This window comes from Pseudorca crassidens, chromosome 1 (assembly GCF_039906515.1).
Source record: "Pseudorca crassidens isolate mPseCra1 chromosome 1, mPseCra1.hap1, whole genome shotgun sequence".
Classification (NCBI taxonomy): domain Eukaryota; kingdom Metazoa; phylum Chordata; class Mammalia; order Artiodactyla; family Delphinidae; genus Pseudorca; species Pseudorca crassidens.
The window spans coordinates 180228744-180253603 of record NC_090296.1 but is presented as its reverse complement, the minus strand read 5'-3'; the positions used below and the strand labels follow the sequence as shown (position 1 = coordinate 180253603).

Here is a 24860-nt window from a genome sequence, read left to right as displayed (position 1 = left end):
TGGGGTTATTTGTTATGCAGCAATAGATAACTAATACACCCACTGGCCAGGACTGATCTAGTAACCTGTACAACAAAATATCTAATCTGCTGATGGTAGAGACAGGCACCGTGCCCCCTGATTGGTGCTATCTCCTGAGGAGACCACATGGGACCCTCTTCCATTCTGCAGGGGACAGAGGTCCATCCCAATGGGCACAGACACATGGTCCAGATATTGGTTTGACCTTTCTGTTGGGAGGCATCAGCACCCACATCCCAGGCCCGGGGACGTGTGTGGGGATGGACTTGTGCTGACCCAGGAATCTCCCCTTTGTGAAGCAGAGAGCATCATTTCAAGATCCTGTAGGGGAGTAGAAATTCTCCTTCCTACTAGCCGCCTGGGTCATCTGGCTGGGCTCCTTTGAGCTGACCAGACAGGATACAGATTAACCACAGAAAAGCACAGAGGTTCATTAGCTTGTGCATCCGACCCACGGGGGCACTCAGAGACAAACGACTCAAAGGGAGCTTAGAACTGGGCTTACAGAGCATGTTGGCAAAGCAACACTAAAAAATTTAGGGAAGTGACAAGACAAAGGAAAAGGACCTTGAGTCTCTAGGGGTGGCAAATTGTGGGAAGGCAGATATCTGGGAACCAATAGTAGATCCAGGCTAATTAGTAAAGCTTGTCATGTTGCTTCCTCTGGTGCTGTCTGATTCCAGACTAAGGGTCTAAAGTTGTCTCATTAACGTCTGTCCTTCCTGGCAGAGAGTGGAGAGGGACACCTTTGTAAATTTATGTCCTGATTTTAGGCAAATGGGGGAGCAGCTGCTGCTTCTCAACCGCCTTCAGCTCAAAATAATCCTTATGCCAAAGTGCCCTATTGTGGGGTGGCATATTCTGTGACCCTGCAATACCTAATACCTTAACCATTTCCCATAAGCCAGAATGATTCATCCATTTCTTTTGAAAGCTTGGAAAGCATGGTAAAAGTAATTAAAAATCTAAATTTTTAGCAGTTTCAAATTCACCTTTTGTCTCAAATGTCATAAATTTTGTTTAGGGCTGAAGAGTTAATCTATTTTTAGAGGAAAAAAATATTACTGCTTGAAAGGAGGAGATGTGACCTGTCAATATACAGGTATTAGAAGAAGAAAACCCCCCAAATCCCAGGCAGATTTCTCCATGTTTCCTTGCCACACCTTCCTCTGGGCACCATGCAGGTGAGAACACTCAGTGAGGTGCCCAGGACTCAAATGCGACCACAGTTACTGCTCCTTCGTGGGGGATGAGCACATATGTAACTCCAAAGTAGAACTCGGGGATGAGTTCCTGGTGTCACAAAGGCAAGTGGATTTCTCTTTATAGCTATTGTGCCCAGATTACCGCCCAGTTAAGAGGAAAACTCGTAATGGATTATCTGGTAAAAGAACTATTTTGTTGAAATGGTACACTAATTTTATGCTAATTCATAGATACAAGGTAATAATACCAATTTGTTTTTAAAAAGAACTCCCAAAGGATATAAGCCAGTTACTTACATAAAAGCCCTGTATTGCACCGTGGAAAGACAAAACATTGGACTTGATAAATCACAGCATCTGTCATATGAATTACTCTACCAAGAAGAATGAAAGGAAATGTCCTGTTACCAAGTCCAAGCTCGTATTGCTTGCTGCACGACAGGCCAGTAAACTGAGAGACGATTTGTCAGGGCAAGGAATAGCGACTTTATTCAGAAAGCCAGCAAACTGAAAAGATGGTGGACTTGTGTCCCAAAGAACCAGCTTGCCTGAGTTAGAATTCAGGCTTTTATACTGAAAGGGGAGGGCGTAAAGTCAAACACTTCCTGATTCCCATCAGCCTCCTGGGGGGAGGTGTTAATTTCTTCCTCCCTGCAGTCATTCACAGGTGGGCCTGGTCAGCATGCTTCCTGGGAGCTAAACAAAGGTACTTTAGCTTAATGCTCATTACCTGGGAGGCAGGGTTCCCAGAGATGGGCCATTGTGTATAATTTAAGCTTGTAGGCAACATCCCCTCAGTGATTAACTTGTAATAGAATACGAAGGCTCTTCCCTATCACAGTCCTACCAGAGGAAGCTGGGGAGACAAAAGATGAGTAACTTGGTACAAAACAGGTGGTGGGCAGGGTTTGACCTACAGACTTAGTTGGCGATTCCTACTCTAGAGCTAAGAATGGTGTTTACATGTTAAAATGATGGAGAAAAATTAAAGGAATGAAAATTATTTGGAATTCAAGGTTTCCTGGAACTCAGCAGAACCTGCTTGTCCATGTGTCTTCCGTGGCTGCTTTTGCTGAGCGCTTCTGACAGAGACCCATTCCCTGCAAAGCCTGAGCCATTTGCCATCTGCTTCTTTACGGAAAACGTTGCCATTCCCTGCCCTACAGCAGTGCTTCTCAGTTCTGGAACTGTGTGGGAAGGTTTAATGTTATGGATCTAATTGGCCACCTGCTGAACCCTGCTCCACCCCATGACCCTAAGACCCTAAGACACAGCCAAGGTTGAGAAGTTCTGCTTTGAAACCAGACCTGAGAGCTGCATGTGGGATCTTAGTTCCCCGACCAGGGAGCAAACGCATGTCCCCTGCATTGGAAGCGCCGAGTCTTAACTGCTGGACCGCCAGGGAAGTCCTCAGACCTCAGAGTTTTTTAAAACACCAAGGCTGGGCTCCCCCTCTGTCCAGTTAATTAGAAAGGGGGATGTGGTGAGGGGGTGAGGGGTGGGTGTCACCTGGGTGATTCCCGCCGCAGAGCTGAGAACTGGGGGCCTCTCTGAGTTAAATCCCTGCCCCCACTTAGTAGCCCTGTCCTCAACAAGTGACTGGAACCGGCAGGTGAGCCCCAGGGGCCAAGTGGGGAGGGGTCAGGGAGAGGTCGAGGGTTCCCTGGGGCCTTGCACGGAGATCATTTCACCTGGTCAAGTTAAAGATATTTCAGGACCCTTGGAGCTTAAACTCAAGTGTTATCTGATCACACCTCTGATCTGATTTCTTTTGGGAACTTTGAGGAAAATTTCGAATGAAAAAACAAGGACAAGCCGTAGTAAAATGGGAAAAATGCTTTGAAGTCGGAAGTTTTGATCCTCAGAATCCTCATTTGCTAAACGAGATGTAAAATACAATACAAATCTATAGATTCCCAGATTCATGTATTTGGAGCATACTTATACTAAAAAAAAATATTTTTAAATCTGAAATTTAAATTTTATTGAGTACCCTGTATTTCTATTCGCTAAATCTGTCAACCCTATATAGAAACCTTAGTAATTCTTCAAAAAAATGACTAAGTATGACTAAGTATCATATTTGCTAAAAAGGTATATATTCTCTTAATTTCAATCATTTACCCCCAAACCTTCCTAAGAAAAATGACTCTGCTTTGTGGTTTAAAAGGGGTTTTAAGGAATATGAGAACCTACTAAAATTTGCAAACTGGCCACTAGAGGGAGCCAAATTGATAAATGACAGCCTATCTCCTGCGCTGATGAGTCAGTCAAGGCACAGTGTCAAAATGAGTCCTACGTGAGAATTAATCACTTTTCTAAAAGATATGGTTTTTTAAAAACATCCTTGAAATAACATAACTAACACATTCAATGTCTTAAAAAGGTAGCAAACAACATATGGTTTTCAACAAGCGTATTCACATTAAACCTTTCCCATTTGCCATGGATGGAGATGGGGACCAGCAGGGAGTAGGTGCAGACTCACAGGAAATACTGAAATAACAAGCCCCTAAGATTGATGATGTAATGCATTGAACCTAAAACTGTAAACCAGAATCGAATTTGATAGATGACTTAGTGAGTCTTTGAGGAAAATACCAGAAAAATAGGGTAGGAAATCTCCAAGATCTCTCCTCTCCACACATGAGATGTCACCCTCCCGTAGTTCTCTGACTAGAGGGGTACCAACTAGGACTCACTCGTTTTGCTGCTGCTTCCTCTTCCCAGACCTGGAAGAGATGGGATTTTTCTCTATTCCTTTCCTGTTTCAAGGACTCACTTACACTCTGGTTTAAAGTAAAATTCTGTTTTACATTTTTCAAATGATCATCAGAGTTAAAATTTATGCCCTTGTAATAATCTACGAGCCAGCCCTATTTGCTCCTGGAAATACAAAGATGGAGCATTTGGGATTTAGAAAGTCCTGTCTCTTTGAAAGCCTGTTTGGCAAGTTTGTGATCTTAACAATTCTCAAAAGCAAAGGCTAGACTGCAAAAACATAACGTATTTTCTTTGCCTTCCTTCCATAAGAATCATAATCCTGCCTGAGACAAATGGATGCCGCCAACAGGATAGGGGGAGGTCATATACGTGGAGGTACAGGGAGAAAAGTACATCACCTATTTAAAAAATAATACCCATTACGATTCTTCATCATGACAGTCAAGCCAGGTTTATCAAGTACTTTTTTTTTTTAAGGTTTTTTTGGATGTGGACCATTTTTAAAGTCTTTACTGAATTTGTTACAATATTGCTTTCTGTTTTATGTTTTGGTTTTCTGGCCACGAGGCATATGGGATCTTAGCTCCCCGACTGGGGATTGAACCTGCACCCTCTGCATTGGAAGGCAAAGACCCTAACCATTGGACTACCAGGGAAGTCTCTTTATCAAGTACTTTCTAACGCCTGATGTTTAGCCAGTAGTTAGATCCAAGCAAACAGAAATAGCTCCTAACCTGTGTAATAGGGAAGAAACTTTGTGTTCTATTACAAGTTAATCACTAAAGGGGTGTTGCCTATAAGCTTAAATTATACATAATGGCCTGTCCCTGGGAACCCTACCTCCCAGGTAATGAGCATTAAGCTCAAGTACCTTTGTTTAGCTCCCAGGAAGCATGCTGGCCAGGCCCACCTGTGAATGACTGCAGGGAGGAAAAACGTAACACCTCCCCTCTGGAGGCTGACCTAATATGTAGTAGGCACAAAAGAAATATTTATTGAATTTACCAAACCAGGAAGTGTCTAACTTTACTCCCTCCCCTTTTAGTATAAAAGAAGCCGGAATTCTAACTCAGAAAAGCTGTTCTTTGGGACACCACTCCACCATCTTCCCTGTCTGCTGGCTTTCTGAATAAAGTAGTTATTCCTTGCCCCGACAACTCGTCTCAATGTATTAGCCTGTCGTGCAGCAAGCAGTACGAACACATGTACTTTCTTAAGTAGGATGTATAAACATCCCTACTATTTGGGGGTTATCTACTGGGGCCATTCCACCTGTCCACAAACATTAGAACAAACAGATGTTTTCTGTTTCTCAGTGACTGTAGTAAGTACAGTAGAAGAATCTAAATGGCCAAAGAATTGTTCTAAAAGAATTTTTCAAATGATTACCCATTGTTAACAATTTCAGCACTGTAATAATGAAAGAACTATTTGATCGAGGGCAGGCACGTGGTGATTATGGCACATGCTGGATGGCTGGTTCATGTCGTGGCAACCATGGCAACCGGTGTGAGAGGTAATGGGTGAGTTTGGTGATCTTGCTAGGTACCTAGGGTGTAACAGTTACGTTTTGGTAGTTATTAAGTGCTGCAAAAGGTTGAATAGCGTTTTGCATTTATACAGTAAACATCTGCAGAAATAATCGAAGACCAATGAAATGAGAAAAGCAAAAGCCATTTTTCTGGGTTTGCTATAGTAAGGGAGCTAGCCACTATCACTTGCGTTTTGGTGGAGACCCAAAGGTGGGCAGAGGAGTGGGAATGCCTTATAAGGTGCAGAAAGGGAAGGCTTCCGGTGTGCCTGGCTGGTGGCAGGGGGCAGCTGAGGGTGGATAAACTGGAATCGGGCATCCTAAGTGATTGGTCAGGGGGGCAGATTTGGCTTTCTTTGGTTGGTTTTAAGTTGGAAGCAGGAACAAAACTTAGGGAGGGCTGTCAGTTGTTAATCAAGCCCTGGCCGTTTGGGGCCAATTGTTACAAAAGTTATTATTTAGCTTCCTGGTTTGCTGCTAGAGACAGCAATCTTGCTTCCTGCAAGTCTGATTTACAGGAGGCTGGCTTCCTGGGCTGGTTACTGTGGAAGAGCGGTTGGTGTCCCGGGCAGGTGGCTGCAGGTTGTGGGGCAGAGCTCTATTGCTATGGATGGCCTGGCCATCGTCTGTGTGTACATTCAGTCTCTCCCATCCCATTCCTTAACCGAGAACAGAAAGAAAAACTAAGCAGACACACCCAAAAGATGTTGGCGAGAGGTTAATTAAAAGTTTTAGTCATAATGGGAATTCCCTAGGGGTCCAGTGGTTAGGACTGCGCGCTTCCACTGCAGGGGGCACGGGTTTGATCCCTGGTTGGGGAACTAAGATCCCGCATGCCTTGCGGTGCGGCCAAAAAAAAAAAAAAAAAAACATTATGCTCTTTTCGAATTAATATATTTAAATTTCAAATATAGTCTTCATCCAAATAGGTCAGGTTGCAGACATTCTGGGTAAATCATTTATTTTATGAAAACCAGTGTCCTACAGTTGTGCACTTTATTAGGTGGACCGCAAAGGTGCATGTGCTCTTATATACTATACACTGGAATGGAAACGCTGGAAGGCCCCTTAGCCCTGGCATCAAGAACAGGCCTGATATGTAGTAGGCACAAAAGAAATGTTTATTGAATGAATTAATGCATGTTTCTAACTCTTTTTTTAAAGTTTATTTTTAACTGTGCTAAAATACATATAACATAAAATTTACCATTTTAAGCATTTTTCAGTGTACAGTTGAGTAGTGTTAATTACTTTCACATTGTTGTGTAATCATCTCCGGAACTCATCTTGCAGAATTGAAACTCTGTACCCAGCTCCCCATTTGCCCCTCTCCCCACCCCATGGCAACCAATACCCCCACCCAAGCCCCGTCTCTATGAGTTTGACTTCCCAGGTGCCTCATATACGTGGAATCATACGGTATTTGTCTTTTTGTGACTGGCTTATTTTACTTGGTACAATGTCCTCAAGGTTCATTCATGTGTAGCATGTGTCAGAATTTCCTTCCTTACTTTTTTTTTAACCTTCCCCCACCTGTCCCTCCCCACCCGTAAAAAAAAATTAGGAAGGATATAATCTGAGAATAGTGAACGGTGTCTTTGTTTCTCTTACTTCACTCATTTTTGGCATTTGGAAATGGGCCTCATTTCCGTCATCTGTAAAATGGGGTCATAATATATACACATGCACATGACCACTGACCTAGCTGTCCTGCCTGGCACAAACGAGGGGATGGGGGGCTGTTAGCCCTCCCCTGCTCGTCCCCTTGAGCTGGTTTTTCCTCTTACTCCATCTCCCACTACTAAATACCCTTCTCTCTTCTTCTGACCGTTCCGGGAGCAGAGAGAGGGAGGGGCCAGGGTGAGGGGTGGGTCATGACACGCACAGGTCATGACCAAGAGGGAGGAAAACTCACTCTTTCCAGGACAATGTAGGGACTCTGAGGGAAAATTCAGCCTTTTTAAAGCTGAATAATATTCCATTGTAGGTGTACACCACATTTTGTTTACCCATTCATTTGCTGATGAACCCTTAGGTTGCTTCCACCTTTTGGCTATTGTGAATAATGCTGCTGTGAACAGGAGTGTACAAAAGTCTCTTTGAGACCCTGCTTTCAATTTTTGGGGGGTATATACCCAGAAGTGGGATTGCTGAATCATATGATAATTCTATTTTTATTCTGGGGGGAACCACCATACTAGTTTCTATAGCAGCTGCACCATTTTACATTCCCACCAGCAGTGCCCAAACACGTTTCTGACTCCTAAGTTTGATTTCCCGGTGTGCTGGTCTGGAGCAGATTAGAAGCAATGAATTAGAAGGGACCAGCAGGTAAAACAGTAGCATGAAGTGTTGTCTGGCAATCTAACGTTGAGTGACAAGAATTACAAGAAGCAAAACTAGCACTGGATTATTACAATATTCAATAATGGATACTCTTAATGGTGATATGGAATATAATGAAAAAGTTAAATTATGTTCGATTTCCATTGTATAAGGAGGCAGGCATCCTTAAACCATTGGTAATTATGTAAGAAAAAATCCACTGATAATTATGTAAGTATTGAAGTGTTTAATTTTAGAATGATTTCCAAAACAAAGAGTTCCATTAAAAATTGTGAAATTTTTCCAAGGGCTTGGTCCTTAAGGAGGTCATTTTCATTTATCCAGGAAGTTCACTTTTATGGCCTTGACCCCTTCCTATAATGCCACATTAGTGAGATGTCGCTGTTTCCATGTATAATAATCCTACAGAGGCCTTTTCAAATTTAAATCATGATGTAATGACGTATACTAAACCAAAATAATAATTTCAGCTAATGGTGTTTGTATGGTCATGAAATGTTTATTGATTAAGGAAAGAGGGAATCCACTGAGCTAGGAAAACATTCTCCAAACCACTGGAAAATGACAGGTCTAACAAATAATTACCATTTGGTGGTGTATATTGAACTGTCTTACATACAGAGCACCAGGGATCTGAAAGAAGTGAGGAGGTGACATATGGCCTGAGGAGGGTCATGACCTAGTTATGACTCACAAGGGGCATTATTACAGTGTGTGGGTTGCACACGGGAGGAAGGGGGGGTCAGGGAGAGATGTGCCCTTCAACCCCGGGCAAGAACCAGTGGGCCATCCCGCTGATAGCTGGCGGGCTGGCAGGCTTGTCCAGAGGCGGGCTGCAGACGCATGGTGGTGAGTCTGTGCAAGCCACGCCAGGGCGCTGGGGATGGAGGTGAGCTGGGAGGCAGGAGAAATGTCTGTCGGAAAGCTGGGTCGGGGTTCACCACCAGAGACCAAAGCTGAGGTTAGGGAACCCAAAGGGATCTGAACAGAAGGTGCTGAGACTGAGAATAAATAAGTAACTGATAGTTAAAATGGCAGAGGGTCACTGAAAGGTGCGTGGGGACATCACACACGATGAAGTTATGCTTTCCCATTTTTTTTTTTTAATCTTTATTGGAGTATAGTTACTTTATGCTTTCCCATCTTGAATTGGGAAAATGCTGCTGTCACTTTGTTCGTCCCACATCCTGGCTCCTTTGTGAAGTTGGGTGTGTTGTCATTCCAGGTTCATGGTGAGGACATTGGATGGTGAACCCAAGTCCCCTTCAGTCACATCCACGTCAGGAGTTGAGCTGGGACTGGAATTTCCTGCTCTGGAGCTTTTCGCTACCAGGTGAGCCTTGGTCCTGTCATTGTCCAGTCTAAAAATCTTCCCCTTCCTAGAAAAAGCTTTTGTTTATAATAAATGTCTTACGTCTTAATGGGCAGTGGGCTGTGGGGTGTGGAGGGTAGCTTGTGTAACATATTCAGTCAAAATCACAGGTTAATACCCTGGTTTCCTCAGCAATGTTAACTTAGGAAGTGGCCTGAACTTAAGGTGACTTGGTTTTTGAAAGTCTTTTTTAGAGACACTAGGTTTTTGGCACCTGGCACTGAGACTTTTTTTCAGTAGTACAGATTCTATACTAACCATGAAGCCTGTGCTGGACTACTGACTTTTATCTAAAATGAAAATATTTATCGGTTTTGCAGGCAATGAAGCAAGGGCTTTTGCATGTATGTTTGAACCTGCGGTGAATATTTCAGAAAATCACTAAAATCTAAGACTACTGAGATTGTTTATGTTATTTAAAGCTTTTTAAAAATTAACTAGATTGATAGAGAATGAACCTTGGCCATATTTTCTTTTTTAACTGGAAGTTCTCTTGTTTAGTAGTTGTATCTTTAAACCTGAATTACTGCTAGTTGGTTACAAATGAAATAGCTCAAGGCACTGCTGTATTCTAGAATATTCTGCAAACAAGTGCAGTTTAGGATTTATAGTAACAATGAATTCTAAGGTAGAGAGGGCTCCCTTTCTTCCTAACTCATGGTGGGGATCTCTTATAGAGAAGATTGCCTTGGAGCTTTGTGAAAGATCCTCTTGGGGTCTAAAGCAAAGGCCAGAACAAAGCTGTGACTATAGGAACCATCAACGCATGTTTCTCTTTGGGAGAAAAGTTTGGGAGGCTGAATGTGAAACACTTCTGGGTGGTTCAGTGCATATTAAGTTTAAGAGCCCTGCATTTGAAGAGGGAAGACCCGACTTCTGTCCAGGTCTGCTCTGCCTGATACAGCCTCTTCTGGACACTCCACTGTTTCCATGACATGGATGTCTTAAGTCAAAGCATGATGCACAAATAGGATACAAACAAAACTGTAAAACTAACAAAAATTCAAACTGGCAATGTTGATGTGAGACAGATGGTGTTCTTTGCTGAAACTAAATTGTACAGTGTTAGGTTTATAGCAGATAAATGTAGCTTCAAGTCCAATTCTATTTTTTAAATTTTTTACTTTTGGCCATGAGCAACATGTGGGATATTAATTCCACAATCAGGGATCGAACCTGCACCCCCTGCAGTGAAAGCTCGGAGTCTTCACCACTGGACTGCCAGGGAAGTCCCCAATTCTGTTTTGATTAAATAATGTAACTGTAGATGGGCTTTGTTTGCTAAATCGGACTAATCAGACTTCACACGTAAGCAAACTTTCCCCAGCCAGCAGTCCTTCAGCGCCACTTTTAAGGAGGTTTCCTAGCAAATTTCAGAACATCCACAGTCTTCTAGATTAGGAGCTTTTCTTTTTTTTGGTAAAGGGCCAGATATTAAATCTTTAGGCTTTGTAGGCTGAGAGGCAAGATTGAGGATATTATGTAGGTACTCACATAATAAGAAAATGTCTTTTCACACTTAAGAAGTGTTTTGAGATTAACAGTCTTTTTATTGAAAATATGTTACTTTTCCTCTTACACAGTTTTCAGTGGAAAGCTAAACTAGGTAATGAGTTCTTGATAGTAATCGCTGTTATTTTCTTTCAGAGACTATGAAAAGTATGTTCTCAAGGAAGGAATGAATGACATATTTGAAGTGAATAACTGGCAGATTTAGACAGAGCTTCTCAACCTTGGCACTACTGCCATTGTGGGCTGTACGGTTCTTGCCGTGGAGGCTGTCTTGCACACTGTAGGATGTTTAGCTGCATCTCTGGCTTCTACCCACTAGATGCAGTGCAGTCCCTCCCCAGTGGGAATAAGAAGAAGTATCTCCAGGAAACGCCCTGGGGTCCAGTGGTTAGGACTCGGCACTTTCACTGCTGAGGGCCCATGTTCAATCCCTGGTCCGGGAATTAAGATACCACAAGCCGTGCGGTGTGGCCACCCCCCAAAAAAAGTATCTCTAGACAGGGGCAAACCACTGTTTGGGACAAACTGGCAAAAGTGGTCAACTGAAGAAATATGGCTTATTAGTACATATGTGCCACTTGCAAGCACACACACACACACACACACACACGCAGGTGGGCGCGCGCACGCACACATGCACACGGCATACACATTTTTCTTCTGGAGGATCTGGGTGCTTTCAGGTTTAAAAGAAAAAAAGAAGACATAAGGCATGGCAACCTGAGCCGTGGAATTCTGATTTCTGCCTTTGAAGTAGACAACTTAATGAATTATACTTTCACTCTGATGTTTTTCTTCCTAATGCAGTCAGAGCTAGGCTCTGAGAAGTACAACTCCATGTCACAGGGGCCCTTTTCCTGGTTAATTACATTCCAGAGAAAACATTAAAGGTAAAAAACACTATTTATTTCCAAAAGATCTCTATAAATATCAGAAGCTTCATAATGCAGAGAATGAGAAAAATATTTTCTCAAAAATTTCAACATATAATCAAAGGGAATTATCCATGACAACTCTAGCTTTTTACAGTCATCGCTAGTAACCTCCCCTGTCCCCAAATAATTCCCTGTCCTTCTGTTGCTGAGAATAAAGGAGAGAAAGAAGAGTACCAGGAGACTGAGGGGGTGAAAAAGGAGCCTGTTTTCGTTCTTGTCTAACCTCCTACAGGTAACATATAGTCCTGGGGTGCCTCTTAGATGCCAGGCCCCTGGTGAGCACATCGAAGAGTCTGGGAAGCATGGGTAACCTTTAGAAGCTTACAGTTCAGTAGGCAGGATCAAGCAAATGAATGCACAAAAAAACCCATAAAAAAGTAGGAAAAGTGGTTTTAGATGAAATCTATGTGAGTTTATGATCTCCAGCATCATGAGGGCTTGAGAAAAAACAGTGTTTGTGCTGGGCCTGAAGGATTATAAACATGTGGAGCTGGGGCAGGGGAGGAGGAAGAGGGTTTTGGGGGATGCGGTCATGAGTAAAGTGAGAGGTGGGAATGGCAGGCAAGGAGTGAGTTCTGAGAAGTTCTGATGGACTGGAGGGAGGGTGGGCTTGAAGGTCAGGGGGGTGGAGTTTTTATTCTAAAACCAGTGAGAGGCCGTTGACAGATTTTAAGCAGGGTGGTGACAAGACTGCCCACTTCAGCAGCATCCACCTCGCTGCTCCTGGGGACCCCAGGCCTATTTGAATGTCGAACTACACCTGCAGGGTGTTTTGAGTTTCTTGGAGGCTAAAAATGTGAGGTAGAGACAATAAGTTTACACAACTCATCAACTATCCTTGTTTTACTTTAAAAATGCTGCTGGGGGGCTTCCCTGGTGGCACAGTGGTTAAGAATCCGCCTGCCAATGCAGGGGACACGGGTTCCAGCCTGGTCTGCGAAGATCCCACATACCGTGAAGCAATTAAGCCCGTGCACCACAACTACTGAGCCTGTGCTCTAGAGCCCGTGTGCCACAACTACTGAAGCCTGCGAGCCACAACTACTGAAGCCCATGTGCCTAGAGCCCGTGCTCCGCCACAAGAGAAGCCACCGCAATGAGAAGCCCGCGCACCGCAACCAAGAGTAGCCCCCACTCACCGCAACTGGAGAAAGCCTGCGCGTAGCAATGAAGACCCAACGCAGCCAAAAATAAATTAATTAATTAAAAGAAAATGCTGCTGGGTTTTCGGTGTTGGAATAGGGTCTGAACTGAGGCCAGTTAACCAAGATAAAGGTATGTGGAAGTACCCAGCTACTGGGAGACAGTCAGTGAATCCCCTGCCAACACCCCAAGGCCAGCCACATGGGACTAAAGAGCCTTCTGGCCTGTGCTGGGAGGAGTACAAAGTGGCAGAAATGATCTTCAGACTCCCTTCCCAAGTAGTTAGTAGGGGAGTCATGAAGGGAGGTCCAGAAAGAAAAAAAGGTTTTGAACGGGAAAGAATCAATTTCCTGGACCAGGTGGCTCTTGAGCATATATACCAGGGTCTATTCATGGAGTTTCCTACTCACAGGAACCCTCGGCTCTAGTTCTGCGGATGCTGAAGGAGTGCTATATTAAAATAATGTATCAGCTATTTAATTCTTTTAATTTCTCTGGGGACTAATCTGCCTTTTAGAGGAATAAGTTCCTTTTGCTGGGAATTCCCTGGTAGTCCAGTGGTTGGGACTCAGCACTTTCACTGCCTGGGCCCGGGTTCAATCCCTGGTCAGGGAACCAAGATCCCACAAGCTGCAGGGTGCAGCTGAAAAAAAAATTCCCTTTGCCACCAAAATCCTACCTTGGCTCCAGAGCCTGCCTACTGCATCTTCCCACTCCAACCAGGATTCTACTATGGGGAGCCAAGCATATAAGACTACCCCACAGTTCTAGGTCAGAGTCCCTTATTATCTGGGGACCAATCAGTGAAAATTGTCAACATGAATACATGGAACTCCAATCAAAGAGTAATATCAAATCCTGGCCATATCAGGATTAGGTTTAGCTGCATATAACTTATAGTATATCTCTTTTCTTTTTTTAAAAAATAAATTTATTTATTTATTTATTTTTGGCTCCCTTGGGTCTTCGTTGCTGTGCGCAGGCTTTCTGTAGTTGTGGTGAGTGGGGGCTACTCTTTATTGTGGTGCGCAGGCTTCTCATTACGGTGGCTTCTCGTTGCGGAGCACGGGCTCTAGGCATGCGGGCTTCAGTAGTTGTGGCGCATGGGTTCACTGGTTGTGGCGCATGGGCTCACTGGTTGTGGCACATGGGCTTAGTTGCTCCACGGCATGTGGGATCTTCCCGAACCACGGCTCCTTCCCAACAGTGGCTTATATAACAGTTTATTTCTCTCATGCAAAAGAGCACAGGGACATGATCTTAGGTCAAGGCTTCCCTCTTTAAGGTCACCTGGTACTTAAAAGTGCATGCTCTAGAATTCCAGCCCCATTCCAAAAAGAAAAAAGGAGGGAGTCTTTTCAGAGCACTTGCCTGGAAGATTCCACTCACATCTTTGGCTGGACTTGGTCGCGTGGCCAGCTGTGGGCTCTGAGTTGGGCAGACTGTGTTCCTCACAAGGTGAAGGGCCCTGTACTAAGGGAGACGGGAGAATGGACACTAGGTAGGGATGCAGCCTCTCCCAACCTGACCTACGCCTGACTTGTGAGGTGCTGGAATCTGCCTTGTCCAGAGGACATCCTAATTCTCAGAGATCCACATACACTTACCATTTTTATTCTTGGTGAGTAGGAGGGATAAAGAAGATAGTTTGGCAAGAGAGAGACTGGACTCAAGGCTGGTTAGCCTGGGGACAGATGAATTTTCAGTGGTGAGGAAGATAGATGAATCAGTTCCCACGTGGGCCTTCGCCCAGATACCCAGCAACTATGGCTGTCCCTGCTTCGTTATTTATCCCATAAACACAGGTTTTGCTCATGGATAGGAACTGTGTGGCACGGTGCTGTCTCCTCCCTCTCCTTTCCTCACTGCAGCATTCTTCTCTGCTGAGTGGGAGCACGACCTCAGAATCTGGCAGGTATTTCTGGTCCGAAAGGCTTGGCATTAGTGTTTCAGTCTACTAGCCATCTTTAATTGCTTATGGGGGTTTTCACTCTGACAGGATCTCTGGATATAATTCTTTACTTCATAGGAATAAATCTCTCATAGTGGAATTTAGGTGTATCCACACGCAATGAAAGTATTCAGACTTTACCACTAAGTGACTGCAATCACTTGACATGTTCTAAACCTGTTCTTTTGACTGTTTACCTTACTGGACTATGAGTTTCTCTAGGGTGAGAGCTCTATTTTATCCATTTTTGCATCCCCAAGGTCCCTGGCTTGGTACGTACAAGAAATGTTCTATTGATAAATGAATCACTTATGTTGGTCAAAGTCAAGTTGCTATCAGTCAATACTTCCCCGTAGCTGGTTACCACTGAGTATTCTGGGGGCCTAATTTGGGGGGGGGTCATTGGAGAATAAGAAGGTGACAGGAAGAGCACTGGTGGCACAACAAAGCGTCTTGGTTACTCTACATCTGCCTTACAAATGCCAGAGTGACTGACACAGGAAACTGGCTACCAGGTGATAAAGAGCGAGCAGATATAGTCTAAGCAGGTATTTGGTCCAAGCTTTTAGCCATTTTCCTTCTTTTGACCAAAGGTCCATTTCCTGAGTTAACTTGGCTCAGCATTTTCTGTCTTCTAGGAGGTGACTCAGCGAGTTGTGCAAGTGATTGGTTCATATTTCAAGGATACGAGTATGGCTGAAGAGACTGTAATTACACTCTCCCTGATTCAATCAAGCTAGGCTATTCTCAATGATTTGTTTCTATAAGTAGATATTTATAAATTGTTTAAGCTAATAGTGATATTGCTAATGTTTTAAATACTGTGATTCCTTTCAAAACCTTGTTAAAAAAAAAAGCTGCCATAGCTAAAAAGTTTGAAGAGCACTGACTTAGCTATTCACCCGAGTTCCAAATGCACCTCTCTACAACCAAAACCTTATATAGCGATTATGGAGGAGATGAAGAAACATAATTCCCCAATGCTTCTTTCTGCTCGAAGAGCAGAGTGTGATTGAGTCGATCCAGCTGGATGTTTTCTAAGGCTGAGTGTTCGAGGATGGGGTCTCAGGCCGCAGTGCTCACCTTCCCTCTCCCCTTCCAGCCCCAAACCTCGGCTCGATCCATACGGAGGAAGTGTCCCTGCATTCAGAATCCCAAGTGATACATCATGGTAGATACTGTGGCTAAAGGCACAAGTTTTTTCTGAATAATGCTTCTCTTCAACCTTGTTGCCATTGGTCGGGAGGGCTGGACCCACAGAAATAACAAGGCTCCCCTCTCTTCAAGTCTAGAACTAGTCCTAAGCAGTCACTCCCAAACTCCTTCAAAAAGAAAGAAGACAAGCTAGACTCACTAGAGTGAGTCTCTTTTCTACTCAAAACGTCTGCAGATTCCTTCCCTCATTATTCCAGTCTGCTTCCCTGCTCTCCTCCGGTTCAGTGATTCCTGGAGGGGGGGCAGCAGGGGGGTGGGGTGGATGCAGCTAAGAGGGGACCTCATGGACTAGATCCCCACTTAGGCCATTTCTCAGTAGTCTGACCTTCCACAGGTTTAATTATCAGAATTCAAGTGTCTTTATTTGTAAAATGAGGAATAATAGGGTGGGCTTGCTTGTGAAAAAAAATTAATATTTGGAAGGTGTTCAAGAAATGACACCTTTCATTACCATCTTGGCATCCCACTGCTTCTGCAGCCTTTCCTAAAGTGTCACTGTGTGTCAAGCAGGAGGCATCTCTGCCTGGAGGATTTTGACGTGTGTGTGTGTGTGTGTGTGTGTGTGTGTGTGTGTGTGTGTGTGTGTGTGTGTGTGTGTGTGTGTGTGTGTGTGTGTGTGTGTGTGTGTTTTGGCAGGGGTGGGGTGGGGTTGACACCCTGGTAAATTACTGGCAAGGCTTTCGTACTTATCTTTCTTCTCCAGGCGTGCTGACCAGAAGTCATATTCCTGAATAAGCCCAACAGGTGCATTCCTAAGGGGAATAAGGTGGGAACATCAAAGGTGGGGGGAGTGCACAAAAGTCCCTGCAGACCAGTAGCTATCCATCCTTTGGCAACAGTCTGTGGCTACCCTGCCCCCTCCTCCAGATGCTTTTCTCGGTTAACTCTGCCATCTAGTTCTGCCAATGACCTGTCAGCATGAGAAGCTTGCAGACAGTCATGCTGTCTCCTAAGTGCCATTCTGTGTATCCTTGTAAGCCCTTCAAACTGTATCATTAATATAATTGTTATGATTAAATAAAAATTTAATGTGCCTGCATGGATCTGCTGCACACGTATGGTAATGACTGGATGCTTCCTTTCATACGACACTCAAATCACAAAACAGCAATCAGAACAGACAATACGGTAACCCCCTCCCAATTTTCAGCCATCTTACCCATGCACTGTAGCCCTGAAAATCTGAATATTCACTGACTTACAATTATGTCACAAGCTTTCCTGGGAAGCAAGAGGGTCAGAACTGCCTTAATAAAGAGAATCATTTCATATTCTTGCTACCTACCCACCTCTTTGGGGCTGCAGTTCTTTAGAACTTTCCTTCCTCATCTCCTCAGCATCAGCATTTTGCTATCATTTATATTCCAAGTGTTACCAACCAGCACCCGTGGACTCTTTAATCAATAGAAATTGACAAGGGGCCAGATGAGAATTTCAGACATGGCTTTATGGGGGCTTGTGCTACAGCATAAGGAAGTGAAAGCAAGCACCAGGTGTCCTTGCCCACTCCTTCACAAAGAGCTCCCTGGGTCCTCTGATGGGGTGACAGTGGGGGTGGATCTGCAGGCCAGACAGGGGGCATGGCTTAGGCAGTTTGTCCATCCTTCTCGGCAGTGCCATATACAGAGATCATGTGCAGTTTCCCACTTTCTGTGCTGGCACCTCAAAATGCCAGACTTGCTCATTACCGCCACCAGGAAGGTTGTGTAGCGGTCAACATTGTCCCTGCTGCACAGGCATGAGGTTGTTTTTAATCACTTGTGGTTGATTCACGGCCTTCAGCATCCCTTTGCTTAAGGAAGCTTTACCCCTTGGTCCGTTTATGGTTGCCAGCTTCCTGTTGTTCAAGGAGGCGCTGTCCAGGTGCAAGTGTCCTGGTAGATGACTCTAGGTCCCAGCCAATCTCATTCTCTCTTGAGGGATTCTACACCCATTATTCTTTTTTTAAAAAAATTTACTTATTTTATTTATTTATTTTTGGCTGCGTTGGGTCTTCGTTGCTGCACACAGGCTTTCTCTAGTTGCAGTGAGTGGGGGCTACTCTCTGTTGTGGTGTGCGGGCTTCTCATTGCAGTGGCTCGTCTTGTTGTGGAGCACAGGCTCTAGGCACATAGGCTTCAGTAGTTGTGGCACATGGGCTCAGTAGTTGTGGCTTGCGGGCTCTAGAGCGCAGGCTCAGTAGTCGTGGTGCATGGGCTTACATGCTCCATGGCATGTGAGACCTTCCCAGACCAGGGCTCAAACCTGTGTCCTCTGCGTTGGCAGGCGGATTCTTAACCACTATGCCACCAGGGAAGCCCTACACCCATTATTCTTAAGGGTCAAGGGGCCAAACATCTCTTCTTCTGGAGCCACTTCCTGCTGAACAGGGGCCACAGACCCTAGCCTACCCTAGAGGTGTAGAAGTCCCTTGATGACTGTTCCAAGGACCTAAAGGGACATGGGTCACCTTCTAATGGAACGGGTTGAAGTCCCTGGGCCACCATGAACCTCACTTGGAACTGCTGAAGCCTGGAAGACACAAATCTAACTAAAAGATTAAACAGGCAGGGTCTGAACAATAACAAAAGAACTACTGCCATGAGAGGGCCCAGGAGACGCAGGAACCAAGTAATGCTAGGGATGTAACCTTTAATTGAGTCCCATATAGTTTGGGCAGTGGGGTAGCTGAACCCAAGTAACCACTTAGCTTGTTCATAAATTTCCTGAATATTTAGTTCAACTTCCCCCAAGTTGTTGATGTATGTACTGCAAGTTTTGTTAATTACTGCATAGACACCCTCTTGTTCAGCCAGAAGATAATCCAGGGTTAACCTACTGTCAAACACAACATTGTCTAAGGAATCTAGGGACTCCTGGAGGCCCCTTAAAGGCATCACCATTTTTTTTTTTTTTGGGCTGCGCCGAGTGAGGTTTTCGGGACCTTAGTTCCATGACCAGGGATTGAACCCGTGCCCTCGGCAATGAAATCACTGAGTCCTAACCACTAGGGAATTCCCATCACCAGTTTTTGAGGCCAGGTTCTCCATGGCCTGTGTGGGTTTCTTAAGGTTGTTTTGTGATAGGGAAAAACGCCCCAGGGGCGGCCACTCCTATGGCCACCCCAATTCCTGCCAGGATTAGTCTGAGTACCCAGCTATGTCTGTTTTGAGAGGTGGCATTATTACATATGGTGGCACCTTGTCCTTTAGGGCCCAGTCGTCCCAAAGTGCATTCTCCCCGGAAGTGAACATTGTCTAAGCATGGATAGGCCATTGCTCGGAGAGGCCAGGAGAAGGAGGAATTTGGGTTCCCTTCGAAGGGTAGTTTATTTTGGGGTGGACCACAGAGGAACAGATGTCCAGTGGGGGTGCAAGCTTGGCGGGGTGAAGTGGAATTAAACTATCGACGTAAAAGGGAACCCCAGCTAGGTGCATTATTGCATCTGGGGGACAGGGGCCCTCCGTCTAGTGGTCCTCCATCTAGTTCTGAGTTTTCCTCTATTCCCTCCTCGTCACTGAAGGCAGATGGGGTCTGACAGGTGAGCCTCCAGGAAGGGGCTGCTGTTCCCTTCCAGTGCATACAAGAGGTGTTGGGTTGGGTCCCTGGGGAGAGCAGAGATGGGTCTACACACCAATGAGTCTGGTTAGGAGTGCATGAGGAGCTTGAAGTGGAAAATGACATAGGATAAATAGAGAGCGAGCGTCCCGTATCAGTAAGGCAGGTATCTGTCTGGCAGGGGCAACAGCGTTTTCCTTGCCCTGTGCAGAGAAGGGGCCGCTTGATCCAGAGACCGGTTTGGTTCCAAGGGTCTGTAAGCTCTACACACCCGATATCATCATGATCTTCGAGTTCCACTATTAGAAGCGGCGTGCTCCTAATGGGTTCAGAAGTCAGGATGAGATTAATGTCCTCATCTACAGGCACAAACCGGAACCGAGAAACCCCCTCTTGTGTGAGAGGATGACAGATCCAACAATTAAAGAGATTTTTTCCTGAGGCCAAAATGCTGGAATAGTTGACGACTGAGTTTTCTCTCCAGGTTCCCCTTCCCTTATTATTTTCTCCCCAGCCCCTCTTTAGGAGAAGGGCCAAGAGAAGTGCCCATGTTTTCCACTCCGTCATTGGTTCTGGTCTTCTAGACCCAGGAGGGACAAAAGAGTTGCTTTTTCAGTGGGGGTGGTTGAGCAAACCAGTAAGATGTGAGCAAAACTATAACAAAGTAAGCAAATAGAAGTCCAGCCTACCACATCCCCCTTTACTCATCTGTTAGTGGTGCTCGGTTTTTGAGTAAGTATCTCAGGCCTTCTACTGGCTCACAGGTGTATTCTTCTGTTGTGGCCTGTGGGGTTTTGGGAGGCAAGAGTTTTAATCTAGATAAATGTACCTAACTAGGTATTCCTTGTAGTTTAATGGCAGTGGGGGTGGCTAAAATTACTCTACAGGGGCCCTTTCATTTTGGTAACAGTTGATCTCCAGGGGATCCCTCCTTCCAAGTTTTAAGAAGAACCTGGACCCTGAAGTTAAGTTGTGGAGGGGCTGCCCCTTCTGTTTTATCCCTAGTGGGACCTGGCAGTGCCTTCTTGGCTTAGTCCAAGATTGCCTTTTGCACCTGTCCCAGGTTAATAACACACTGTAGCCTCTGGCTCACTTCCTCATACCAGTGGTAAGGAAGGGCATCTCATAGGTCACTTCAAATGGTCTAAGCTTCAGGAGACTCCTGGGGGCTATGTGAACCCTGAGGAGTGCAATAAGAAGCAGGTTGGTCCAAGGCTCATGAATCTCTTGGCAAAGTTTTGTTAAGGTTTTCTTTAAAGTATGGTTCATTTTGTCTACTTTTCCTGAAGATTGGAGGTGCCAAAAGGTGTGCAGATTGTAGCTAATTCCAAGGCGGTCGATATGCCTTGGGTGATGTTCGCTATGAGGGAGGGCCGATTATTGCTCTGGAGGGATTTTAGAAGCCCAAACCGAGGAATCGTTTCTTATTTAAGAGGGACTTACAGACTTCAGTGGTCTTTTCAGATTGAGTGGGGAAGGCTTCCACCCATCCTATAAAAGTACTGACAGGCACAGGAATATATTTATATCCTGACTGTGGGGGCATTTGGGTGAAGTTTAATTGTCAGTCTTCCCCCAGGTATGTCCCACGGGGTTGAAGTGGCTTGAGTAATGAAGGAGGGATTGGATGGGCCTGCGGATTATTATGGGCACACAAATCACAGGCAAGGGTCACTCATTTTATTGTTCCTTTGAGCCCCTTTCCTGAAAAGGTCCTTTGTATCAAGTCCCACAGTGTATTCCCCCCACAGTACGTGGCACCATGTAAACCCTTAATGAGCCTCCTTTCTTGGGCCCCAGGGATAAGAAACTTGTCATCCTTTATATACCAGCCTGTGCTTTCTTTCTTATAGCCCCATTTTTCAGCATTCTCTTGTTCCTGTGGGGAATACTGGGGCAGGCCAGGGAGTTCAGGGGGGCCAATCATTAGGGCCATGATTTGGTCAGGCTCTTGCAACGGAACTGCCTGTTTTGTGGCCTGATCAGCTTTGTTATTTCCTTGGCTTATAAAGGACCCGTCCTTCTGATGGCCCTTACAGTGAATTACTGCCACCTGGGTCGGGAGCTGCACTGCTTCTGAAAGAGCCAAGATTAAATCTTTAGGTTTTATGGAAGAATTTCTAGCAGTTAACATTCCTCTCTCTCTCTCCAAATGGCAGCATGAGCGTGTAGTACATGGAATCCATATTTAGAATCAGTAAAAATATTTTTCTGGGCTGAAGTCTGGGGTGGTGGGGCCTTGGCTTCTATGATTTCATTTAAGCTAACTATAGCATCCTGCCATTCGGGTTCCCATCTCTATAAAACTACTCCCATCAGTGAACCGTTCAGCCTCAGGGTTGTCAAGGGGTTCATCTAGGAGACTGGATCTGCTGGAATAAGTTTGTTCTATTGTCTCTGTACACTGATGCAATAAATCTCCATTTTCGACAGCTGTGAGAGGAGTTGCTGGGTTTAAGGCTTGGCACACCTTTAAAGTAATATCAGGGGTATCCATCAGGAGAGCCTGATATTTTGCTAACTTTCCCCTGGTTAACCAATGGTGTCCTTTGGCTTCTAACACAGATTGCACCTGATGAAGAGTTGATGCATCTAGGTGTTGTCCCACGGTGAGCTCAGAAGGCTCACTGACCAGTAGGGCCGTGGCTGCCACCACCTGTAGGCAGCTGGGGCATCTCGGGGCTGAGTCCAGTTGTTTTGAAAAGTAAACCACTGGCCTTTGATCTGCTCCCAGCTTTTGGGTCAGGACTCCTAGTGCTATCCCTGACCTCTCATCGATAGGGTGAAGGGTTTGTCTAAATTTGGAAGCCCTAGTGCTGGTGCCCTACTCAACTCAATCTTTAGGGTCTCAAAGTCCCACTGGTGGTCCCTACTCCATTAGAGGGGTTCCCTTTCTTCTCCCTTTAGAGCTTCCTGTAGGGCTTTGATTATAAGGCCATAATCTGGAATTCAGATACGGCAGAACCCAGCCATTCTGAGAAAGCCTCCGAGCTGTCTCTTTGTGGTTGGCAATGGTAATGCATTAATGGCTGTTTTCTGATTTATGGCCAGGGCTCATGCGATGGGGGTCAAAACAAACCCTAAATATTGAACCTCTTGCTGTGAAATCTGAGTCTTTGTTGGGGAGACTTTATATCCCCTTTCTGCCAGGAAATTTAGGACCTTAACAGTATTCTGATCTGAATCTTGCTTCACCTTTTTTAGGTAAAGGACCTTAGGACCTTATTAATAGGTCATCAACATACTGTAACAGAGTTCCATTTTTCAGGCTCAGTTCCCTCAGTTCTTTTCCTATCGCATTTCCAAAAAGACAGCAGCTGTCCCGAAGGCCCTGTGGAAGCACTGTCCAAGTGTAGTGAATAGCTTCCCGGGTGTCAAGTTCCTTCCATTCAAAGGCAAAAAGGTACTGGGAGTCTGGATGTAGGGGGATACAGAAAAATACATCCTTGAGGTCTAACACAGAGAAGTATTGAGCACCCCCTGGCATTTGAGTACGGTGTACAGGTTTGGCACCATTGGGTGAATGGGATGGATGACTGCCTCATGCACTGCTTGTAAGTCTTGCACCAACCAGTATCACCGTATCCCCGGGAGGCTTTTGGATGGGGAGAATTAGAGAAGTGGACTAGCAGGGCCAAATGAGCCCAGGTTTTAGGAATTTGGTGAGCAGCAGTTGGCCCCCATCCCCACCCCTTCCCCTGCCTCAAGACCTCAGGCTTTAAAGGATAGTACCTCTGCCAAGGGTATTTTCCCCCAGGCTTTTCCTCTATTTCTATTGGGGGAACATGCTTTGCCTTTCCTGGTACCAATATGTCCCAAACCACACGATCTACCTGTTGCCTAATTTCTTGGGGACTATTTTTATGACCAAAAGGCGGGTCATCTGGGGCTACTAACAGATGCAATCTCTGTTCCTTCTGGGACCGCACCCTGTTCTAAGAGTACTAGCTCCCAGTTTATTCAGCAAATCTCTTCTGAGGAGGGGGAGGCCATTCCGGCACATACAAAAAGGAAAGAGTGATGATACCAGAATCGACCTCACAGGTAAGGGGGTGGGATGTAAACTGTCTTACCTTTGGCCGCCCATCAATCCCCATTACAGTACAATCATGGTTGCAGAGGGGACCAGCAGGCCAACTCAGGACAAGGACACCCACCACTTAACCCAACAAATGGCAATAATACAGTTCAGAGCATGGAACTTTTAAAAATACGGACTAATAAATGTAATAAACATTACTGAGAGACCGGGGGGAGCACAAGTTAAAAAAAGGTTAAAGTCGTCCAGAATTAGACAAAATCATGCTTACACTGCCTTTGGCAAGATGTACACACATTGCTGATGCTGGGTATTAGTTCCCTTACTTTTCTTCCCAGTTAGTACCTGCGTCCGTCACTAACACTTCGTGTCTCTGTACCTCAGTTTCCTCATATGGAAAATGGGTTGCGCCAGGTTTCTCCTGTTCAAAGCATTCTGTCCCCGCGTCTCCCCTCAGCACGCCTGCCCTGGCCACCTGGAAAAGGTGGGAGGGTTGTTTCTGCCGCCTTACTTTGTCCCCCCGACAGGCGAAGGTGCAGCGATGCACTGGGGGTGGAGGGGCGGGGACCACCCTCCAGAGTCCCCACACGCAAGGCCCACGAGATCGGGGGAACAGGAGAGCAGGCACTACTGAACGGATCTGACGGTAACCTGCGGGGAGCGCGGCGCCGCCCGGGCCCAAGGTGCATTCCGGGCAGACGACAGGCGGCTCAGGACAGGAGAGCGCCCCCACCCTGCCCAGCTGCCTCTCAGCGCATAAAAGAGAAAAAAAGCCCCTCACTCCGCTCCACCCCACCGCCCCCGCTCAGCCCGGAGCCGCCCCGCGGCCCCTACCCCGAGGCCCAGGCGCCGCACGAACCTCTCTTCCCCGCACCGGTCCCTCGCGACGCCGCCGCGCGGCCCGGGCCCGCGGGAGGGCCCCCTCCTCGGTAGCGCATCCGCTTCCAGGGCAGAGGGCGGGGCGGTGCCGGGGGACGGGGCGCTGAGGGCGCGGGGGGCGGGGCGAGAAACGGCGCGGAGGGCGGGGCCGGGAGAGCCGGGCCCAGAGTCCCCGCGGCCGCCCACGCCCAGGCCCGGCGCTGCTCCTCCCCGCTGCCAGCGTTCCCGCCGTCCACGGCTGTCCGCGTTCCCGCCGCCCGCGTTCGCCCCGCGTCCCCGCGTCCCCGCGTCCCCGCGTCCCGAGCGGCCGCGCCCCCTGAACCGGAACCGCTTGCGGCCGCCGGCGCGGAGCCGGGCCGACCGGGAAGCGGAGGCGGCTGCGCGGCGCCCGCCATGGCGGCGGCGGGGTGAGCCGGGCCGGGCGGCCGCAGTCGCGCGGGCGCGGGCGCT

At 46.2% G+C, this 24860-nt stretch overlaps 2 protein-coding genes and 1 long non-coding RNA gene across 5 annotated transcripts in view; 1 reads left to right on the top strand and 2 right to left on the bottom strand.

Moving 5' to 3' along the window:
- CREM (cAMP responsive element modulator) overlaps window positions 1-17015 on the top strand; it is a 99755-nt gene extending 82740 nt beyond the window's left edge. The window contains exons 10-11 of one of the 3 annotated variants that reach the window (XM_067701866.1): window positions 9053-9160; window positions 16659-17015. In XM_067701866.1, coding sequence (XP_067557967.1) covers window positions 9053-9160; window positions 16659-16686 — 136 coding nt within the window. In that variant the 3' untranslated portion in view covers window positions 16687-17015. Of the gene's footprint in view, window positions 1-9052; window positions 9161-12558 lie in introns of all 3 variants that reach the window. The other 2 variants (XM_067701885.1, XM_067701832.1) reach the window with 2 other exon arrangements.
- Window positions 16504-24489, bottom strand: LOC137204551 (uncharacterized). The gene is made up of 2 exons (XR_010933699.1): window positions 24391-24489; window positions 16504-16707 (listed from the first exon to the last, which is right to left on the bottom strand). It is a non-coding gene; the product is annotated as an uncharacterized lncRNA (long non-coding RNA).
- LOC137204542 (endogenous retrovirus group V member 1 Env polyprotein-like) lies at window positions 17382-24258 on the bottom strand. Its single transcript, XM_067702117.1, is given in 1 exon segment — window positions 17382-24258. A coding segment is annotated over 1 exon segment (1059 nt). The 5' UTR covers window positions 20060-24258; the 3' UTR covers window positions 17382-19000.
- Window positions 24490-24860: the final 371 nt, after the last annotated feature.